The 20776-nt window shown below is 49.0% G+C and overlaps 1 protein-coding gene across 5 annotated transcripts in view; it reads left to right on the top strand.

Annotated features, from left to right (window-relative positions):
- KSR2 (kinase suppressor of ras 2) overlaps positions 1 to 20776 on the top strand; it is a 434193-nt gene that overhangs the window by 234962 nt on the left and 178455 nt on the right. For all 5 annotated transcript variants that reach the window (XM_042909856.1, XM_042909854.1, XM_042909855.1 and 2 more), the window contains exon 5: positions 20427 to 20611. In XM_042909856.1, coding sequence (XP_042765790.1) covers positions 20427 to 20611 — 185 coding nt within the window. The remainder of the gene's footprint in view (positions 1 to 20426; positions 20612 to 20776) is intronic.

Raw genomic sequence — 20776 nt, 5'->3', positions numbered from 1 at the left:
AGAAGGAAGAGCAGAGTGGTTCAGCCCGGAGGCATCGGAGTCAGAGACGGGGTAGCTGAAGCCTACATTTTTTGCTCACGGGGCAGATGACTTGAACAAATGACTGTCCTCTGTGAGCCTCAGGTGTCACTTGTCAATGGGGACACTAAACAGGACCTGCTTCCTGGAGTAGGGAGGACGTGAGGTTGTCCCTCTAAAGCATCTAGCCTGGGGCCTCACAGGAGATCGGCACTCTGCGAATGTCACTGAAGACGGGAGGTATTTACGCAGGATTTATCGGCCACCTGCTTATCACAGAGGCACGGATTGTTGTGACCTTTGCTTCTCAAGACCTGGTCCTTAACATGCAAGGGTTCTTAGAAGCAGCTACTCATCATCTTCAGTGACCTGAGCAGAGACGGGGTTGAGGAAGGAAATCTAACTTATTTTTATTAAAAATTAAAAAAAAAATTTTTTTTGTTTAAGAGACAGAGCGCGAGTGGGGGAGGGGCAGAGAGCGAGGGAGACGCAGGGTCCAAAGCAGGCTCCAAGCTCTGAGCTGTCAGCACAGAGCCTGACCTGGGGCTCAAACCCATGAACTGTGAGATGATAACCCCAGCTGAAGTCAGATGCTCAACTGACTAAGCCACTCAGGTGCCCCTTAAAAAAATTTATGTTTATTTATTTTTGAGAGATAGAGCGTGAGCAGGGGAGGGGCAGAGAGAGAGGGAGACACAGGATCCGAAGCAGGCTTCAGGCTCCGAGCTGTCAGCACAGAGCCCGACGCGGGGCTCGAACTCTCGGACTGTGAGATCATGACTTGAGCCGAAGTCAGACGCTTAACCGACTGAGCCACCCAGGCGCCCCCGTTCTGTGTAACTTCTTTGCGGTGGGGGTAGGGGGGACTTTGTCTTGGCTCCTTAACTAGACTGTTAGCAGCTTGAGGGCAGATGTCTTGACATATGTTTCTCCATGCCCCTGGACATGTTATTCTGCCCTATCTTTCAGTAAATATGTGCTCAGAGAATGAATAGAAGACTGGATACTGCCTCAGTTTCCTTATCCGTACAATGGGTTCAACAGCAATAGTACCTACCTTACAGGGTGTTTGGGAGAATTAATGAAGAGCACACAGTAAACTCTTGTAAGGACAGTGCCGGGCACATAGGAAACCCTGAGTCAGTGTTATTTTCGAGGGCTTACGGTGCTGTTTGCAATATAATATGGGGCTCCGGGGACTGGGGATGGTTTGTAGATAGGGAGCGCTTGAAACGCTTACGAAGTGCCAGGCACATGCTCTTTACGCACATCCCCAGTTTTACTCCTTAGCCTCGGAGACAGGCGCTATTTCCATCCCCAGTGTAGAGACGAGGAAGTGGAGGGTCGGTGTACTTGGAGTGACTCACCGGAGCCCACAGCTTAGTAAGCGGCAGAGCGGCACCTGGCTGCCTCCCGCATCTGGTAGCGGCTCGCCTTCCCCTTCCCCTTCCCCTTTCCTTTCTCAGCCTTCCCCATCTTCCTCTCCCCGCCGCTTCCTGTCCCCCTGCACTGCGAATCCGAATCCGGAATCCCGTCGGCTCAACTAACGCTTTGCCTTGAAGCCACTTGGCGGGGGGGGGGGGGGGGGGGGGGGGGGGGGGGGGGGGGGGGGGGGGGGGGGGGGGGGGGGGGGGGGGGGGGCGGGGAGGCTGCGTGAAGTTGCTTCCTGCCTGCCCGAGGCCCGGACCAGTGGTTATTTGCAGGGATTTCTGACGCAGCTGGTCTCCTTTGGCAGAGTAAAGCCCCAAGAGCCTCCGGACGCAGGCGGAGGAATAGCAAACGGTGTCCCTGCTCCCGGAATCACCTGGGACTGAATGCAGTTCGGCAGGAGCCGTGACCCTCGTGCATGGGGGTCCCCTTCCGGGGCGAGGTCCCTTTGCGGGTCAGGGGCACCATCCAGCCCACTGTGCCCATTGGCTTAATCAGAATCAACTCATATGCCTGTTCTCACTTTTCTCCACATCCTCATAGACACTTGTTCTCTTCCATTTATTTTATTTTATATTTTATTTTATTTTATTTTATTTTATTTTATTTTATATTTTATTTTATTTTATTTATTTTATTTTATTCTATTTATTTTATTTTGTTTTATTTTATTTTTTTAAATCTTTTTATCACTTTTGAGAGAGAGAGAGAGTGGGGGGTGGGGGGAGAGTGGAGAATTCCCCAGCAGGCTCCGCATCCAGAAACCGTGAGATCGTGACCTGAACTGAAATTGAGTTGGACGCTTAACCAACTGAGCCACCCGGGAACCCCTCTTTTCCATTTTTTAAAAAAATTTATAGCTATCCTAGTGGGTGTGAAGGGTTATCTCTGTGGTTTTCATTTGCATTGCATTAAGGATGTGTAACGTCTTTTCGTGGGCTTGTTGGCCACTGTTTGTATATCTTCTTTGAAGAAATGCCCATTCAGGTCTTCTGTACATTAAAAAACTTTTTTTTAATGTTTATTTATTTTTTTTTTGAGAGAGAGAGAGAGACAGAGCAGAGTGGGGGGAAGGAGCAGAGAGAGAGGGAGACACAGAATCCGAAGCAGGCTCCAGCCTCTGAGCTGTCAGCACAGAGGCCAACGTGGGGCTTGAACTCATGAACCGCAAGATCATGACCTGAACTGAAGTCGGACGCTCAACTGACTGAGCCACCCAGGCACCCCAGGTCTTTTGTGCATACGTTCATTGGGTAGTTTGTCTGTTTCACATTCATCATCTTTCCTTCCCTTGAACTCCACCAGCCTGATTGTCGTGGTGACATCTGCAGAGGGGAATAAGTACAGACTCTGGGTAGAATGCCACCTCTGTGCGCCCTTGGGCAAGCCGCTTCCATTCTCTGTGCCTCATTTTCCTAGTCTGTACGATGGGGACATGGTCCTTTACCTCCCACATTGGAGGAAGATTAGACCTCTGAAGATTGGAGGTCATGTAGGAGACGTGTGTCCTTGCATTCAGCATGGGGAGGCCCCCAGGAGACAGTAAAGCTTCTTAGTAGCTTGGTTTTTTACTCCTGCTTCTCAATTTTATTTGTGGTTCATGGCTTGGCCCGTGACGCATCCTGCCTTCCTGGATGCTTTTGGGTCCACAAGAGATCTGGTGTGGACCCGAGAGCGTGAGGGAGACAGCCGCACAGCATGGGGACTCTGCACCCCAGCAAACAAGGGGCAGGCAAGGGCCTCCCGGAACACCTCGATGTGATGGCTGTGTCTGCACCCAGCATGGCCTCTGGTGGGCAGCCGTCGGTCTCTGTCAACCTGCGGAACCTCTCTGATGCATAATTCATCTTGATGCTGAAGTCGCGCTGAAGGCAGTTAGCACCGGAAGGGCAGGCATATTCAGGGGCAAGACGGGAGCCTCCTGTCCAGCTCCCCAGGTCCCTGTGGCTCAAGGTGAGGACCAGTGACTCGGTGTCCACTGCCGTGGTCTTTCTTTGCAGGCAGTAGGACTCCAGGTTGTATCATCTCCCAGCGACTTAAAGGCTGCCTTTGACGTTGCTCCTCCGGTCCGCCAGTGGAGACACCAGTTGCCCTTGATTCCCATGAAACAGTGTCCCAAAGTGCAGCAGTTTTCTTTCTACTCTAAAAACCCACTTGCACAGCGTCGCGTTTTTCCTCCCATGCCCTCAAGAATACAGCCCTGATTTCTTTTGAAAGTCTTCTGCAGCATCACCAAGCCATGTCAGGTCCTCCCCGAAGCCCTGTTCCTATTTTCGCGAGAAGGTTTGCAGCTTTTCCTCCGAATCAGAATCTGTTTGCCTGTGGTTGGAAAACACTGCGTGGCATTTCGAGATGTGGTTTCCTTGGAGATGGGAACATCTGCCCGCAGATCTGGGAACCTGCACGACCACAGACCAGCTTTCGTGCCTGGCAGGATCTAGAAAACAGATCTCTAGATGCAGAGCAGAAGCCATCAGCCCTCTTTTTCTTTTTTAAGCCTGCAAAGTGCCACAGAATGAGGCCCCTTTGATGCGATAATGTGAGAATGAGAACTGAATTTTTTTTTTGAGATCACTGCCATTTAATTAACCTGTGTGCTGGCAGCAATTAGTTCAAGATGCTTAAATAAGTAACACACAGCCAAATTCTCTTTATACATGCTTGTGTCAAAAGCATAAGGTAATAGATGGATTGTTGGTTTTCCAGGTTAGCAGGGAGAGATGAACAAAACTGCCATGACCCTGCCCTCTTGAAGTTGATAGTCTAGATCAGGGATCAGAAACGAGGGCCCGTGGGCCAGGTGTGGCCCCTTGCCTGTTTTGCAAATGAAGTTTTATTGGAACACAGCCTTCCTTCTTCCCTTCCCTCCCTCCCTCCTTCCTGCTTCTCTCCATTCATTCTTCTCTCTCTCCTTTTTGCCTTCCTTCCAAGTTACACACACGTTACACTGATGGTAGGCATTTTATTGTAAAAGGATCACACATAGTCAAATGTGGAAGTTTCCCCAACGCCCTTCCTCCCACTGTTTTTCTCAGTGGAAACCCTTCCAGTTGTTTTTCTGTGGCCTCGTGGAACAAGAAAACAGGCAGAACTGAAATAAAAGCATTTACGTGAGGTCTTAGAATTGCAATTTGGGGAGCAAGGGATTCAGGTAGCAACCCCATTTGTGTCCCACTAGGGAGCACGAGTCAGGGGTTTTTAAAGGCAGCAAGGAATGCTTGGATGCATTGTTTACAAAGAATTTTGATTCGTGTTGGTGGCAGAAAACTAATTTTGGCTGAACATCACTGGTTGCTAAGGCTTCCACTGAGCGAAGTCTCTTACTGTAGCAAGTTGCAAGTGTTTTAGCCGAGTCCTTGGACTACTTGCCATTTGGTCCAGTTCACAAGTTCACGGTTCTACCTGATGATGATGGACATACGAGCCACCTTCTTAATGGCCTCCCGGCTTCGTGTTAAAACCCCTTGCCATTACTGACTCCCATTTATGTCACCTTCCACACCTTAGATACATCATGTGACTATATAGGAAGTACATTCAAACATTTTGTAAGTATATTTATACATATTTACGCTTACGTATTTATATAAATGAGATCATACTATATGTGTTGCCTGGCAGTTTTCTTCACAAGTCCGTGTGTTGTAGGGTTTTACGTGTCTGCTTGTGGAGAGCAGGAGCTGGCAAACCATGGCCCTTGGGCCAAAGCTGGCCCGCCCCTTGTTTTTGTAAATAAAGTTTTATTGAGCCATAGCCACGCCCACGTGTTTATATATCGCCTGGGATGGCTTTGTGCTTCAGTGGCAGAACTGAGTGGTCGTGGTGGAGACCGTACGGACTACAAAGTCCACAATGTTGACCATCTGGCTTTTTTCAGAAGTTTGCAGTCTCCAGCCGTTGAACCACCTCATTCTTTTTAACGACTGCATCATATTCTAAAGTATGGATCCATCTTGTTTTATTCAGTCCCTCCCTTTTTAAGACGTCTCCCGCCTTGCTCTCTCTACATAGTCCTCTGGGGACCTGCTAGGTGGGACTGGCTCTGGGGTGCCTGGGATTATCATAAATACTACGCACTTCTCTGATGCAGAGCGGGGTGGAGCTTGGGTTTCCAGAGCTGGGGGCGGTGATGGATTTCACAGCATGTGTGGTTGTGTGCCTGTGGCTGTTTCAGAGAATATCCTTTGCTGCTACATTTCCTTTTTCCTTCTGGCGTGCTCCAGCCCTGATTTAGCCTAAACGCTCAGCCCTGATGTGTGGTTTGTGGAGACCCCGAGGAGAGGCTAGCAAAGGGAGTGGTATTTTGTTTCAGAGCATCAGTCTGTGCCAGAGCCGCTGGTAACAGTGCAGGCAGGCGTCATGCATGTAGACTTGCCGAGCAGAGCAGTGGTTCTCAGGAGTGGGGAGGCATTTCTGGGGAGCTCGTTAAAGTGCACATGTCAGGTCCCTGCCCCCAAAGGATTTGAGAGACTCTGGGGCTCAGGGTGCTTAGTCTGACTTAGAGAAAAATTGAGCTGTAGACTTTCTGAAAGAGAAATTCAGCCTTAGTGGCCTCGGTGGCCTCAAGGATGCATCAGGGGTCTTTGGTTGCAAACTGGTTGGTTTAAGCAGAGAATGAATTTCTGTGGAAGATTCTGGGGTAACTCTTGGGATAGACGGGAAAGTTGAGAAAGGAGCAGGATCCAGAACATCCTAGGGAGTCCAGGTAGCAGGAGTGGCTTGACAAGTTTTGGGGGGAGCCACCAGGAGATGAACTGAGCGTCAGAGATGTTTTCCATCATTGTTACGCCAGTCAGGATTCCTGTTCTTCAGACAGAGTCTGACTGGTCTGACTTGGCACCTGGTGGCTTGGGGATGGTAACCTCTGTCCCTTGGTCGATTCCCCTAACCAGACTGTGCTCAGAGGAGAGAAAATTCCCTCAAAGGGAGGGGGGTGAATGCTGGACGGTCAAATAACCCACTGCAAAGAAACAGGACAGGTCATTGGCCAAGACATTAAGTACACGAGCCCTTGGGGCAGGGAGAAGCACCGGGATTAGAAGGTCAAGTAACAGTTCCCAACGGGGCCCCTCCCCTATATTACTTCATCCCAAATGAACACATTTTGCATCATAACAAGTCACTGCTGGATGCGAAAGTTGAAAGCAGGTCAAAGGCCTTGGTTTGTAAAAGAAAAAAAAAAACCCCACTGATTTCAGGCAATAATTCTTCAAACTCCTATGGAAAAAAGAGTTTCAGACTTACTTCTTGGAGTCACTGTAGGACAATCACGAATGACTTATTGGAAATTCCACACTGCTGGGATCACGCTAGCTGAAGTTTTTGTTCAGCTCATGCTGACTCATTTGCCCCCCGCAGCAGCTAGGGGCAGACGGAGGGTCTGGAGAGGTTGTACCCCACTGGATAAACAAGAAGACTGAAAACCTCACAGATTCTGACCCGCCCAAGGTCACGCTCTAAGTCTGGAGGAGAGGGAGTCGCATCGCAGAATCGTCACAGCGAGGATGGATGAGATTTGGGGGCTGGTCTGCTCTAGGCCCTCATTTTACAAGGAAGGAAGCCGAGATCACGGCAGCTTAAGCGGCTGGCCCGGAGCCCCCAGCTGACCCCTGGTATGGCGCGTCCTTCCCGAGCCATCAGCAGCTGCCTGTCTGTCAGGCTGTGATGGAAGCATTTCAGCATGGATCTCCTAGAACAACCAGGTTGAACTCTGGGCCTCTTCGGGCATGTCCATAAAGACTCACTGTCAGTTCGCTTTCCTCGGGGTAAAGGAAGCGTCTTTGAAGTATTCCGTAGGTGGCGAAATACTCAGTTCCCCTGAATAAATATTTCTAGCCGACTCCAGCTTGCCGAGAGAGAAGGCCCTTTGCTGGCTCAACACTTGAGCAGACAGTTGTGCATTCTGCATTTGCTTAGGATGCTGACCCTGGATGACTTTATATGGAGATGTCTGGGGCGTTGAGGATCCAAATGACAGCATGCTTCCTTGCCGAAGCGTCCCAAGCAAATCCAGGTCCTACGGAGGCTGCCGTATGTTTTAGGACTCAGAGCATTGGGGTCAGACAGAACCAAGTTCAGTTCCTGGCTCTGCCTTTTAGATGCTCTGTGACCTTGGGTAAGTTGCTTAGCCTTTCTGACTCTCTGTTTCTTCACCTGGAGATGATCCCCATCTTAAAACATAAAATGAGCTAATGCATAGAAAATGCTTAGCACATGACCAGGTACAAAGTAAGGGCTCAATGAACGGCAGCTATCACGATCGGAACCAAGATACCATTATACCTAGATTAGAGAATCCTTGTTTTATTTATTTTTTTAATGTTTATTCATTTTTGAGAGGCAGAGATAGAGCGCAAGTAAGGGAAGAGCAGAGAGAAAGGAGACATGGAATCTGAAGCCAGCTCCAGGCTCCTAGCTGTCAGCACAGAGCCCGATGTTGGGCTCGAACCCACAAACCGTGAGATCATGACCTGCGCCGAAGTCGGATGCCCAACCAACTGAGCCACCCAGGCGCCCCGAGGATCCTTGCTTTAGCCAAGAGGGGAAATCAGCATCAAAACCCACCATGACTTGCTAAGTAACAACAGAGCCAGGTCAGGAACTCAGCCTCCTGCTTTCCTCATCCAGTCATCTTATCAACCCAACACATGGCCTCCCTCGGGGTCACTCAGTAGGGCGGGTGTTACGGGCAGAGGGTAGTGGTGCTGCTGATTCACCCTTCCTGGCCCCTCCCCTCTCAGTCTCCTTTAGGGTTTCTGATTTTAGGGGATGTTTATGAGTCAAACGACTCCCTGCCCATGGGGAGGCCGAGCAAAGGGGGCAGAAGCCAATGTTGGTCATCACTTAGTGGGCTGATGGAAGCTGCCCATGTCCCCCTGGCCCCAGGGAGACAGCAAGAGCAGACCTCTCTGCCAATTTGTCTCGGAAATTGCCTTTCTTCAGGCAAGGGGAGGGGGAAGGAAGCCTAAAAGAAAACATCCAGCCACATGCTTGTGAAATCTCTGCCCAAAATCAGTCATCCTTTTTAATAATGAGGGCTGTCAGAGCCCTGGTTCAGTCGGAAATGATGGCCTGTGTAAATATTTGGTCTGTAACTGATTTATGGGTTGGGGAACAAAAAAATAAGATTAGTCGCTAATCACAGGGATGCAGGAAAATCAACGGGCCTGGAAGGCAGAATTGAGGTTGGCTGTCTGGGTGAGCTCAGATGGGGTTAGGGGGAGGCTGGGCCAGGCTGTGCAGTGGTATTCACTTGGAGAGGGGGCTGCGGGCTTCTGGATTATTCCATCATAATGGGCAGAGAGAAGCAGCATTGTCCATGGGCATGTCAAGAACTGGGTGGGACCAGCTTTGTGGCAAGATGCCCAGTTTGCAAGCCCAAGACTGGCTCTTGCCAGCGAGCCCTGAAGTCAGCCACCCAAACAACCCTAAGCGTGCACAGACATCCCTGTAAGATGGGAATATATGCAGTCAGCCATTATAGTGGAATTAATAGAGCAATTTGGAACAGGCTTTGAATCAGTCGGTGAAATCTGTATTCGCACCCCAGGCCTTCATGGAGTTGTGACCTGGGTACTTTATAGAGAACACCGGTTACCTCAACTGCAAAAGGGAGGTTATCCTTGCTCCTACCCCAGATGAGATAGCACGTCCCAGGCAGGTCACCTGCTCCCAGCGTCTCGGCCAGACCCATCTTGTGCTGACATCAGCGGTCCTGCGATTACTGGCATTCACAGCCCCAGGTGGGCTAATACAGGCGCTTCACCTTCCCTGCAGGTGGACTCCCACTCCCGCCTCAGCCACTGGAGGCAGCACACGCCTCCTATTAGCCCCGATAGCATGGAGGCAAAGCGGATGCATGGGAGGGCCACCCTCTCCCCAACTCACCTCCTCCAGAAGCCCGCCAGCGTTCATGTGCTGGTGCGATGGAAGCACACGGACTTTTCGTGCATTCGTTTACTTAAGTCAACTCCCGCTCCGTGCTGGGTCCTGTCGTGGATTCTGGGGATCCACAGGGAGCAAGTTGCACAGGATCCCTCCGTGGGTGGGAGGGACTCACGCTCATCGAATCATCAGAAAAACGAGGGTGTACTCCAGAATGTGGCCAGACCTTGAAGAAACGTAGAGGGGCCGTGGCAGGACCCGGTCTAACCCAGGAGAGGTGGGGATGAGGAAAGACCCCGGGTGGTGGGACTAGCAGCTCTCGGGGTGAGCCGCGTGATGGGGGAATGGGATTCAGGGGTTGCTTTGGGTGGTTTGCTTTACTTTTCCTAACTTTCAGGTAAGTCCAGACCCTACTAGAACAGGGCTAGCGGACTGGAGCCCACAGGCCAAATTCAGCCCACTGCCTATTTCTGTAGGTAGTTTTGTTGGAACAAGCCACATCTGTTCATCCACACGTGGTCTCGGACTAACTGCATGCTGCGTCGGCAGGACTGAGGCGTTGTGACAGAGAACGTAGGACTTGCAGAGGCCTTTACAGAAAAGAATTCACCAACCTCTGCACTAGAATATCTTTCCTTTCCTCTCTCATTCCTTCTTCCTCTCGTACTCGTCCTGGCTCTGAAGAAGTGAAGTGGTGTCTTAGTGTGTGTGTGTATACACACACACACACACACGCACACATGCGTACACACACACACACACACACACACACGCACATGCTCTTTTCCCAATCAGGTCTCGGTAGAAGATCTGTTTGATATTGAGAACTGATCTGTTACTGAGCAAGGTTTAACCTTAAAAAAAAAAAGACATGGGGCACCTGGGTGGCTCAGTTGGTTAAGCATCCGACTTCGACTCAGGTCATGATCTCACGGCTTGTGGGTTCGAGCCCCGCATCGGGCTCTGTGCTGACAGCTCAGAGCCTGGACCCTGCTTCGGATTCTGTGTCTCCCTCTCTCTCTGCCACTCCTGTTCTCTCTCTCTCTCTCTCTCTCAAAAATAAATATTAAAAAAAATAAAATACTGTGTATCTATTTTTAAGAAAACAGTTAAGTATGTATGTGTATATATAACATGTTTAATCACATACTATAATACATATATAAATATATACTATACTATACTATATATTATACTATTATATGGTATATATACATATATAAATTCGTACACATAAATATAACATATACTACATTATATATTATATATGGATATATAGATTTACATATGTATATGTAGTACTCATACTGTGATATAGTGTATTATATATATTATGTACATGTATTATATGTCATGTACTATAAATACATAAGTTAATATATAATGCATATTATGTATACAATGATACACACATATATATATGTTTAATTTCTAGGAATCTATAAACAACCACATTTTTATATCTGTCAACTAAATCTGAGATACCAGTTACTAAGTGACTGATAGAAGCCATTTAGGAAACAAAATCCATCTCAAATTTGATCTTCAATTTAAAACTTATTGAAAAAATAATGAAACATCATTGAAATATTAAATAATGTTTGACCACATTATTCCATGTTTGTTCCTCTGTCTTCTAGAGTTTTTTTTAATAAAACAAAGAGAAAAATTCAAGCCAAAAATACTGTATGCCATTTTACAGTTATGTTTTTTTTAATTATTATCAAAGAATACTCTTGTTACTAAGTTCAAATGGCTACTAAGTTCAAAGCTTCAAAGTAACAAAGTACCTACTCCCCAAATCAGCCTGCCTCCCCTCCGCCAGCCTGCCCACCCCATCTTGTAAATTCTTCCAGGAAATGTTTCTCTACATGGGAGACTGTCCAGCTAAGACCGGGCATTCACACGGCACAACTTATTTAGGAGACGTCAGAGGTCTCTTTCTCTGATCCCGCCACACTCTTGGCTGGCAAGTCCCAGAAGAGCTGTGTTCCAGATGCTTCCCTTTCCTCCCCTCTGATGCCCAGACCTCGGTCTGTGCCGTCATCATCTTTTGCCTGGGTGACTGCCACAGCCTCCCCTCGGGATCCCGTAATCCCATTCTTGCCCACACAACAGTCAACTCTCTACACACTGACAGAGTGGTCTTCCCAGAACAGAATTAGGTTTTGTCCTCTTCCTTCTTAAAACCTGCTGGCAGGTGCCTGTTGCTCTCAAATAAACCCCACCTCCCTACAGTGGCAAGCACCCACGTGGCACCCACCGATCGCAGTGATCTGGCCCCATGGCCCCTGCTTGTGCCTTCTGCTTCTCTACTCCTTGCTCACAACGAATTGACCTGCCCTGGCCTTGGACTCCCCAGCATCGACTTTGCCTCCCTGCCTGGTCCCCTCTCCCTCAAGATCTTTGCATTCTGGCTTCTTTTTTGACATTCAGTTCTAATACTGTGTCCCCAGGAAGGCCTTTGGAAACCTTGTTGTAGCTTTCCCTCTTTCAGGAATGTTTCATGTCTGCTCAATCTGGTCATCGCTGAATCCCAGTGATGGGCAGCCTCCCTCCTCAGTCCGTGTGGTCCGCAGACCATCGTGTGTTTCCCCTGAGGAAAGAGGTCCAGGGTAAAGAGGAATTCTTTGGTCCTCTTCATGGATGCTTGTCCATTTTCTCTTGATTTTGAGCCTGACTTTCACATCATCTTTGCCCATAAAGAGCCTCAGTCTGTCTAGAGGGAAGGAGGCATCTTGGCCAGGGACCAGTGCAGGAAAGAGGATTTACCTAGCAGGTGCCACACACTCTCTCAGACACTCCAAGTACGTTATTTCATTAGACCTCATACAATCTTGTGAAATAGAGGAATTATTATGCATTTTTACAGGTGAGGACATTGAGGTTCAGAGAGGATAATGACTTCTTGAAAGTCACACAGCTAGTAAGAGGGAGAGATCTAGGTCCTGCATTACTATTATACATTTTTCTAACTGTAGGAAAATACTTAGAGCATAAAATTTACCATTTTAACCAGTTTATTTTATTTATTTTTTTGTAACTTTTTAAAAAATGTTTATTTCTTTTTGAGAGAGAAAGAGAGAGACAGAGCATGAGCGGGGGAGGGGCAGAGAGAGAGAGAGAGAGAGAGAGAGAGAGAGAGAATCTGAAGCAGGCTCCAGGCTCTGAGCTATCAGCACAGAGCCTGACGTGGGGCTCGAACCCACGAACTGCGAGTTCATGACCTGAGCTGAAGTCGGACGCTTAACCGACTGAGCCACCCAGCTACCCCCATTTTAACCAGTTTAAACTGTACAGTTCAGCTGGATCACCACTGTCCAGCTCTAGAACTTCCTCGTCACCCCAAGCGGAAACCCCAAGCCCATTAACCAGTTACTTTTTAAGTCCTCCTGCCCCCTGGACGACCACTAATCTGCTTTCTGTCTCTGTGGATTTGCCTTTTCTGGAGATTTCATATACATGGAGTCATAACGTGTGGTCTTTGGTGTGCATGTGTGTTGCACTAGCTAATGTTTTTGAGGTTTCCCCACAATGTAGCGCGAATCAGTACTTTGTAATACTGGATTGTCTTCCTTCGCACGGGTCGACCACAACTTGAATGTTTATCCATTCATTTGTTGATGGACTTTTGGGTGGTTTATACCTTTTGACTCTTGTGAATGATGGTGCTCTAAACATCGTGCACAGTTTTTTGTTTGAACATCTGGTTTCGGTTCTCCGGGGTCTGTATCTAGGAGTGGAATTGCCCCATCATATGGTGTTTCTCCCACAGTGGCTGCCCCTCTGGACAATCCCACCAGCAAGGTGCAAGGGTTCTGGTTTCTTCATATTCTAGGGCACCTGGTGGCTCAGTCGATTAAGTGTCTGACTTTGGCTCAGGTCGTGATCTCACGGTTTGTGGATTCAAGCCCCACGTCGGGGTCTGTGCTGACAGCTTGGAGCCTGGAGCCTGCTTCAGATTCTGTGTCTTTCTCTCTCTCTCTGTCCCTCCCCCTGCTACCCACCCCCCCCCGCCTCAAAAATAAATGAATAAACATTAGAGAATTTAAAAAAATCACTCTTCTAGCCTCTCCAGCATTGATTAATTTGGCCTGTTCTCGAACATCATGTAAATAGAATCATAATGGAGTCATACAATACAAGCGTTTCTGTGGGTGGTTTTCTTTGCTCGACATTCTGTCATTGAGATTCAGCCACGTTATAGTATAAGGTGTAGTTTTCTCTTTTTCATTGCCATGCGGTGATCAATTGTATGAGCATACTATACTTTGTGCTTTCTGTTACTGATGGACATGGAGACTGTTTCCAGTGTTTGGCCACATGAATATTGTTGCCATGGGCATTCTTTTGTGGATGTGGGCACTCATTTTGGTTGGGTACATACCCAGGGGGTAAATCTTTTGCTTAGAGGGTATATTCACTTTAGTTGATAGGTTTTCAAAATGGTTGTACCACTTTACAGTTTTACCAGAATTGGCAGGGGAGGGGGGGGAGGGGGGGAGGGGGGAGGGTGGGGGGAGGGGACTTCTGGTTGCTCTCTATCCTGGCCCACTTTTGGTACCTCAGACTCTCTCTTTAGCCATTCTGGCGGGACGCGTTCTGGAATGTACTTCACATGCTTTCCAATCAGTGTCTCTTCCTCTCCCTCTTCTCTGCCCCTTTCTCCTCTTTCTCCTTCTGTTTCACCTGCTTTTTCTTCTTAGTACATTTTACATAAAGCTGTCTACCAGGAAATCATTGCTGTGAGATTATGCAGTTGATGTGCAAGTTCATTTTTAAAATTTTAACTGTTAAAAGACAAAAATTTCACTCTTGCCTCGTCTGAAGGCATTTCATATTCATCCACACCTGGGGAAATGCAGCTTACGGTGTTTGATTGACTTACTCATGCTTCCTTTTTCCGAGTGCTCTCGTAGATCAATGTCATGCTTGGGGTGTGTTCGAGCCAGAATTGAGGGTTGTAGTCTGTGGTCAAGAGCATATGCTACCAAACATTCTCCTGGTGTTAGACTTACAGGCCTTTGCTTTTCCAAATTCTCTCCTTCCCTGGGCTCTGTGCACCGCCCCCCCCCCCCCCGCCCCCTTCCCACCCAAGAACTTGGTGCTATTATTTGGTTTTGAAAAGGGTCTTGCTGGGGCGCCTGGGTGGCTCAGTCGGTTAAGCATCCAACTTCGGCTCAGGTCGTGATCATGCAGTCTGTGAGTTCGAGCCTCATGTCGGGCTCTGTGCTGACAGCCAGAGCCTGGAGCCTGTTTCAGATTCTGTGTCTCCCTCTCTCTCTCTGACCCTCCCCCACTCATGCTCTGTCTCTCTCTGTCTCAAAAATAAATAAAGGTTAAAAAAATTTTTTTTTTTTTAAGAAGAAAAGGGTCTTGCCTGGAGGCCTCATTTTTGGGTAATCAGATCATGTCAGCTGCAGACGACTTAAATGGCCCCATCTGGGAAGAAGGGACAGCTCGTGCAGCCCCGTGTAAGACCAGCGGGCATTGTTTTCCTCTCTGGGAAAACGGTTATGGTCAAGTGCTTTGCTGCACAGAGCGGGGTGTGAGAATGTGTGCTGTGCCTGTCCTCCAGCCATGCTTGCGAGGAGCTCGTCCACCCCCAGCTCGCTCATTTCCTACCAACTGGCCAAGCTGGATGCCCCAGACACCGTTAATGAGACGCTGACGTTTGTAGCTGGGTGAAGGCATCCGAGTTCAAGCGGACACAACCCCACATTCGAGGAAGTGAGGGTAAAGAGACCACAGGAGCCAGCAGCTCTGCTTGACTTGGCACCCATCAAACTTTGGGAATAGAAAGTAGTGCAGAGGCACCTGGGGGGCTCCGTCGGTTGGGCGCCCGACTCTTGATTTCGGCTCAGGTCATGATCCCAGAGCTGTAGGATCAAGCCCCTGCGTCGGGCTCTGTGCTGAGTGTGGAGCCTGCTTGGGATTCTCCCTCCCTCGCTCTCTGCCCCTCTCCCCTGCTTGCGTGCTCTCTCCCTCTAATATTAAAAAAAAAAAAAAAATTAAAACTACCCAAAGCTATCTACACATTCAGTGCAATCCCAATCAAAATTGCACCAGCATTCTTCTCGAAACTAGAACGAGCAATCCTAAAATTCATATGGAACCACAAAAGGCCCCGAATAGCCAAAGTAATTTTGAAGAAGAAGACCAAAGCAGGAGGCATCACAATCCCAGACTTTAGCCTCTACTACAAAGCTGTCATCATCAAGACAGCACGGTATTGGCACAAAAACAGACACAGAGACCAATGGAATAGAATAGAAACCCCAGAACTAGACCCACAAACATATGGCCAACTGATCTTTGACAAAGCAGGAAAGAATATCCAATGGGAAAAAAAATTAAAAAAAGTGGACAGACTAATCATCAGTTTGGGACCCCCTCCGTGATCTTTGCAGCCAAGGCTCTGAGGTACTGGCTGACCAGTGGGCACTGATCAAGAGCCTTTGGAGTACAGGGCTGTCTGCCAGACCTAGGCCAGGGGTGGCACAAGAAATCAGGTGTGCCTCTGCCCTCAAGGAGCCCACAGCTGGAGTTAATGGGGAAGATGCTGGCAGAGCAGGGCTCCTGCCTTGTAGATCGAAACCGGGCTGCATTCCTTTAGAATCCTCCCAAGACAGAAGGTGCCGGGTTGTCTTTGCTCGAGTTGAGGCACGTGAGCTTGGGTGAGAGTCCATAGGCCTGGCTTCTGGTCTTAGCTCTGCAACCGTGGGTTGCCTGCTTTGTGTTAGGTGCTGGGCTACAGGTCCATCCCGTGTTTGGTGGGCACAAACTGGGGTGGGGGGAGACGCACATCCACTCAGTAACCACCTAAGCAGCAGCAGAACTCCAACCGGGATGCACTGTGTGAAGGAAAAGCATTTAGTGCTGGGAGCACATGTGACCTGGAGATCTGACTAGTTCTGAGGGTTGAGGACTGTGTCTCTGAGGAAGGGATGCCTAAAGTGGATCTCCACTGACAGGATGGTCCAGAGGGTGATCCCTGAGGGTCTCTTGAAGCTTTTTGTAAGGAAACCTTTGGAAGTTTTTAAGCACGGGGGCGGGGGTGGAGGTAGGGGTGGGGGCACGGAGGAGTGACATGTTACAATGCGGGCTCTTTAAAACCTCGCTTGGGTGCCTGGGTGGAGAACAGATTATAAAGAATCGAAAGTGGGATGGGATTATTCAACCGTGGAAAGGAATGAAGTTTTGATACACTGTTACCACATGGATGAATCTCAGAAACGTTAGGTTCAGTGAAAGAAGCCAGACGCAGAAGTTCACATCTTGTGTAAATCCATTTGTACGAAATACCCTGAATCGACAAATCTAAAGGGACAGGAAGCAGGTCGGTAGTTGTCGTGGGCTGGAGGGCAGGGCGCGGAGAGAAACTGCCTAGTGGGTACAGGGTTTTGTTTGGGGGTGATGAAACTATTTTGGAACTGGATAGGGATGGTTGTTGCACAACACTGTGAATGTGCTTTATGCCACCGGATTGCTCACTTTAAAGTGGTTACTACATATGATGTGAATTTCACCTCAATATAAATAAAAGGCAAAGACCATAAAAAATAAAATAAAACAAAAAAACCCAAAAAGCAGTGGGATTGAGGGTCTGATTCCGACACAGCAGCAGCAGCTGAGTTGAGGGAGGAGAGTGGCTTGGCCCAGAGCTGTGTGGCCGCAGATGGAGACTAATGAACCAATTCGAAGAGGTAGAGTTTTCTCAGGATCCTTTTCGCTTAGTCCATGCAAATTAGGCTCCAGGAAGGTCAGAAGAACTTTGTTCGATTCCAGCACTGGAATGAATAATCCTTTGCGGTACCTGGTGAAACAAGTGCATTTTCCCTAAGCACAGATTATGGCCCCTGAGCTGAATTAGACATTCAGCTTCTGCTCTACCCGGCTCTGGGGCTGCTGTCAGGACAGCCTGCCATGTCAGGGAGCTCCGACTTGCCCGCCTGTGTAGACAGCAGCATGGTCCACCCGGGGCTCATACGGCCCCAAAGGATGGAGCTGCCCTCGCCGATGCTTTGTGCCATCCCATTTTGCTGCTTTCCCCCAAACTGGCCCCGAGTCCAGGGAAGACATTTATGCAATAGGTTTCTGATATCCTGAGATCTTGGAGAGGATGTTCTTTTTAATTACACCTGCAGGATATACTGCAAAATATGCACTGAATCTTACACAGTCACAGTCATTAGACACAGTCATTTGTGTCTGTTTTCTCCTCTGAGTGTGCTGGGTAATGAGGACAAATGGTAAAGGTGAGTCCCGTATTCTGTCCATGAAGGCTTCCTCGATGGGCAGGAAGTGATATGTGATTTCCCTCCACCTACTTCGATCAAGAAGCCATTCATTCTCCACGTTCTCTTACTCCTCCCCTCTCTTCCTCCTGTCTGTCTTTCCATCCTCCCATCCTCTCTTCCTTCATTACATCCACCTTTCCATCCATCCATAATCCTTCTGTTCTTCAGCCTTTTCATCCATCCACCTGTTCATCCATCCATCCATCCATCCATCCATCCACCAATCCATCCATCCATCCACGCATCCATCCACACATCCATCCACCCATCCATCCATCCATCCATCCATCCATAAGCCTTCTGTTCTTCAGCCTTTTCATCCATCCACCTGTTCATTCATCCATCCATCCATCCATCCATCCACCAATCCATCCATCCATCCATCCATCCACGCATCCATCCATCCATCCATAAGCCTTCTGTTCTTCAGCCTTTTCATCCATCCACCTGTTCATTCATCCATCCATCCATCCATCCATCCACACATCCATCCATCCATCCATCCATCCATAAGCCTTCTGTTCTTCAGCTTTTTCATCCATCCACCTGTTCATTCATCCATCCATCCATCCATCCATCCACCAATCCATCCATCCATCCACGCATCCATCCATCCATCCATCCATCCATCCATCCATCCACCCATCCATCTATCCATCCATCCACCCATCCATCCATCCACCCATCCATCCATCTATCCATCCATCCATCCATCCATCCATCCATAAGCCTTCTGTTCTTCAGCCTTTTCGTCCATCCACCTGTTCATCCATCCATCCATCCATCCATCCATCCATCCATCCATCCACCAATCCATCCATCCATCCATCCATCCATCCATCCATCCATCCACCCATCCATCCATCCACCCATCCATCTATCTGTCCATCCACCCATCCATCCATCCACCCATCCTTCTTACATCCCTTCCTTCCTTCCTTCCATCTATCCATCTCTTCATCCATCCATCCATCCACCTTTTTATCCATCCATCTACCCAACTAACATTTATTTATATATACCCCTTCTCTGCTCCGTCTGTGGCCCTGAGTTGGTAAAGCAAATTGACTCTCTGCAGTCACTGAACTACTGTTAAACTTGGGCTTAGACTTGGTTCTCCTTATACAAGGGATCTGGCTTGTCATTTGGTGGCCCAGTGCCTCAAGGCTCCTGTTAGTGTTTTGGAACTAATGATGGGATCTCTTGCCAGAGGATATGACTGCATCCTATTCACCTGCCAAGAGTAGCGGTGGGCTGAGAGTTGCTGGATGTTTCAGGTGAAAAACACGGCTTGGCTTCAACTTTTGGCTTCTTCAAGGTTAATTCCATGCTATATAGACACCCAGTTTAACATGGTCACAGTGATGTTCCCAACAGGCAACCTTGCTCTGTGCAGGGCCCTGTGCCAAGCACGTCATCTCGTAGAATTGTCACGACATCCTTCTTAGGTAGGTGCTATTGATTTCCCCATTGTCCAGGTAGGGAAACTAAGGCACAAAGAAAGGAGATCACTTTCCTGAGGTCACTATCAGGACCTGAGCCCCGGTCTCACTGATCCCGAAGCTTGCCGAGTTTAACTCCAAAATTAGATTGCCTCGGTGTAGATGCCTACGCTGTGAATCTCCCCCATTTGGAGACTTGTGGAATGAAATGCCTTGTTTCCCTCTCGGGCAGGGAGAGCCAGCTAACGTGTGCTGCTGTAACAGGAAGTACTTTCCTGGGCCTTGCTTCAGACCCCCAGGGAGATAATAAGTGGGGCTGCCAGCCCAACGCAGTGAGGGAGAGACTCTGCGGGCGCACTTAGATTCCTTAAAGCTGATGAGCAGCAGACCTCCTGGAGAGGGTGACTTTTAGGCTGCCTGTGTGTGGGAGGCCTCCAGCCTTTAATTAAGGCACCTTCCTGGGCTCCCCACCTACAGAGAAAATTTGCAAGGAGGGTTCACTTTGGCCACAAGATGGCGCCCAACTCTGGGCCCGACCTGAATGGGGCCTTGGTGGGGGGTGGAGGAAGGGGAAGGATGGGGGTGGGGGGAGGGCAGAGTGGTTTGTTCTGGATGCTGTGCCAAATCACACCCTCTTAAACTGCTCCTTGGGAAGGGGAGAAATTTTCCAAACCAACCCCAGAGGTTCATTCCATTCAGCTGGTGCTGAGCCAGGGTCTGAGAGATCCAGCAACGAAAACGACAGGGTTCCTGCCTTCAAGGAATTAGAAGGCAGCATGATCAGTGCCAGTCATAATCCAGATTGGTCATTTCATAAGCTTTTAATGAGCACCTACTGTGTGCCAGGTTCTGTGCTAGTTGCCAAGGACAGAGAAACAAACACTACAGAGTCATTGCCCTCAAAGACCCACAGTTCACTTGGGAGACAGACACTAAAAGAACAAATTTGGGAAAATAGGCAAGTACAGCCACAGGGATACATACAGAATATCGTAGAAGAATGGAAGAGGAACACCCGACCCAGGCAAGAAGGGAAGGGGAGTATCAGGGAAGGCTTCCTGGAGGAGAGGACACCAGAGCGGAGTCAGAGAAGACAGATGGGGATTAGCCAGGCAGGGACGGGGAGGGTATTCTGGGCAGTGCGGACAGCACCAGCCAAGGTTCACAGGGGAGAAACAGCACCCAGCTAGCTGGTGACTGGAGCTCAGTGAAGTCTGGATAGGACAGCATCAGGGCCAGGTCAACATGGGAGGTGGACATTGGTACCAGCTGAACGACATGGGGGCCACCCCCTCTCAGTTCGTGTGCAATGACGGACACGTTGCCCTCTCGTCTGCTTCTGTCTCCCTTTCAGAGCCAAGAAGAAAAGCAAGCCCTTGAACCTCAAGATTCACAGCAGCGTGGGCAGCTGCGAGAACATTCCGTCTCAGCAGCGCTCGCCGCTCCTGTCGGAGCGCTCTCTCCGCTCTTTCTTTGTGGGACATGCACCTTTCCTGCCCTCCACCCCTCCTGTCCACACCGAGGCCAACTTCTCTGCAAGTAAGTCACCCGCCCGCCCCGCCGGGGCTGCTGAACCCTCTTGTCTGCCAGGTGTATGCTCCCCGTTCTGAGAAGATGCTCGTAAGATGCTTGGAACGCGAGGCTCATCTCCCTCCCACCTGCACCGTTCACGCCCCTTGGGATGGTTTGAAGGGAAGGGGCGTA

This window comes from Panthera leo, chromosome D3 (assembly GCF_018350215.1).
Source record: "Panthera leo isolate Ple1 chromosome D3, P.leo_Ple1_pat1.1, whole genome shotgun sequence".
Lineage (NCBI taxonomy): Eukaryota > Metazoa > Chordata > Mammalia > Carnivora > Felidae > Panthera > Panthera leo.
This window is presented reverse-complemented; position numbering and strand designations above follow the sequence as displayed.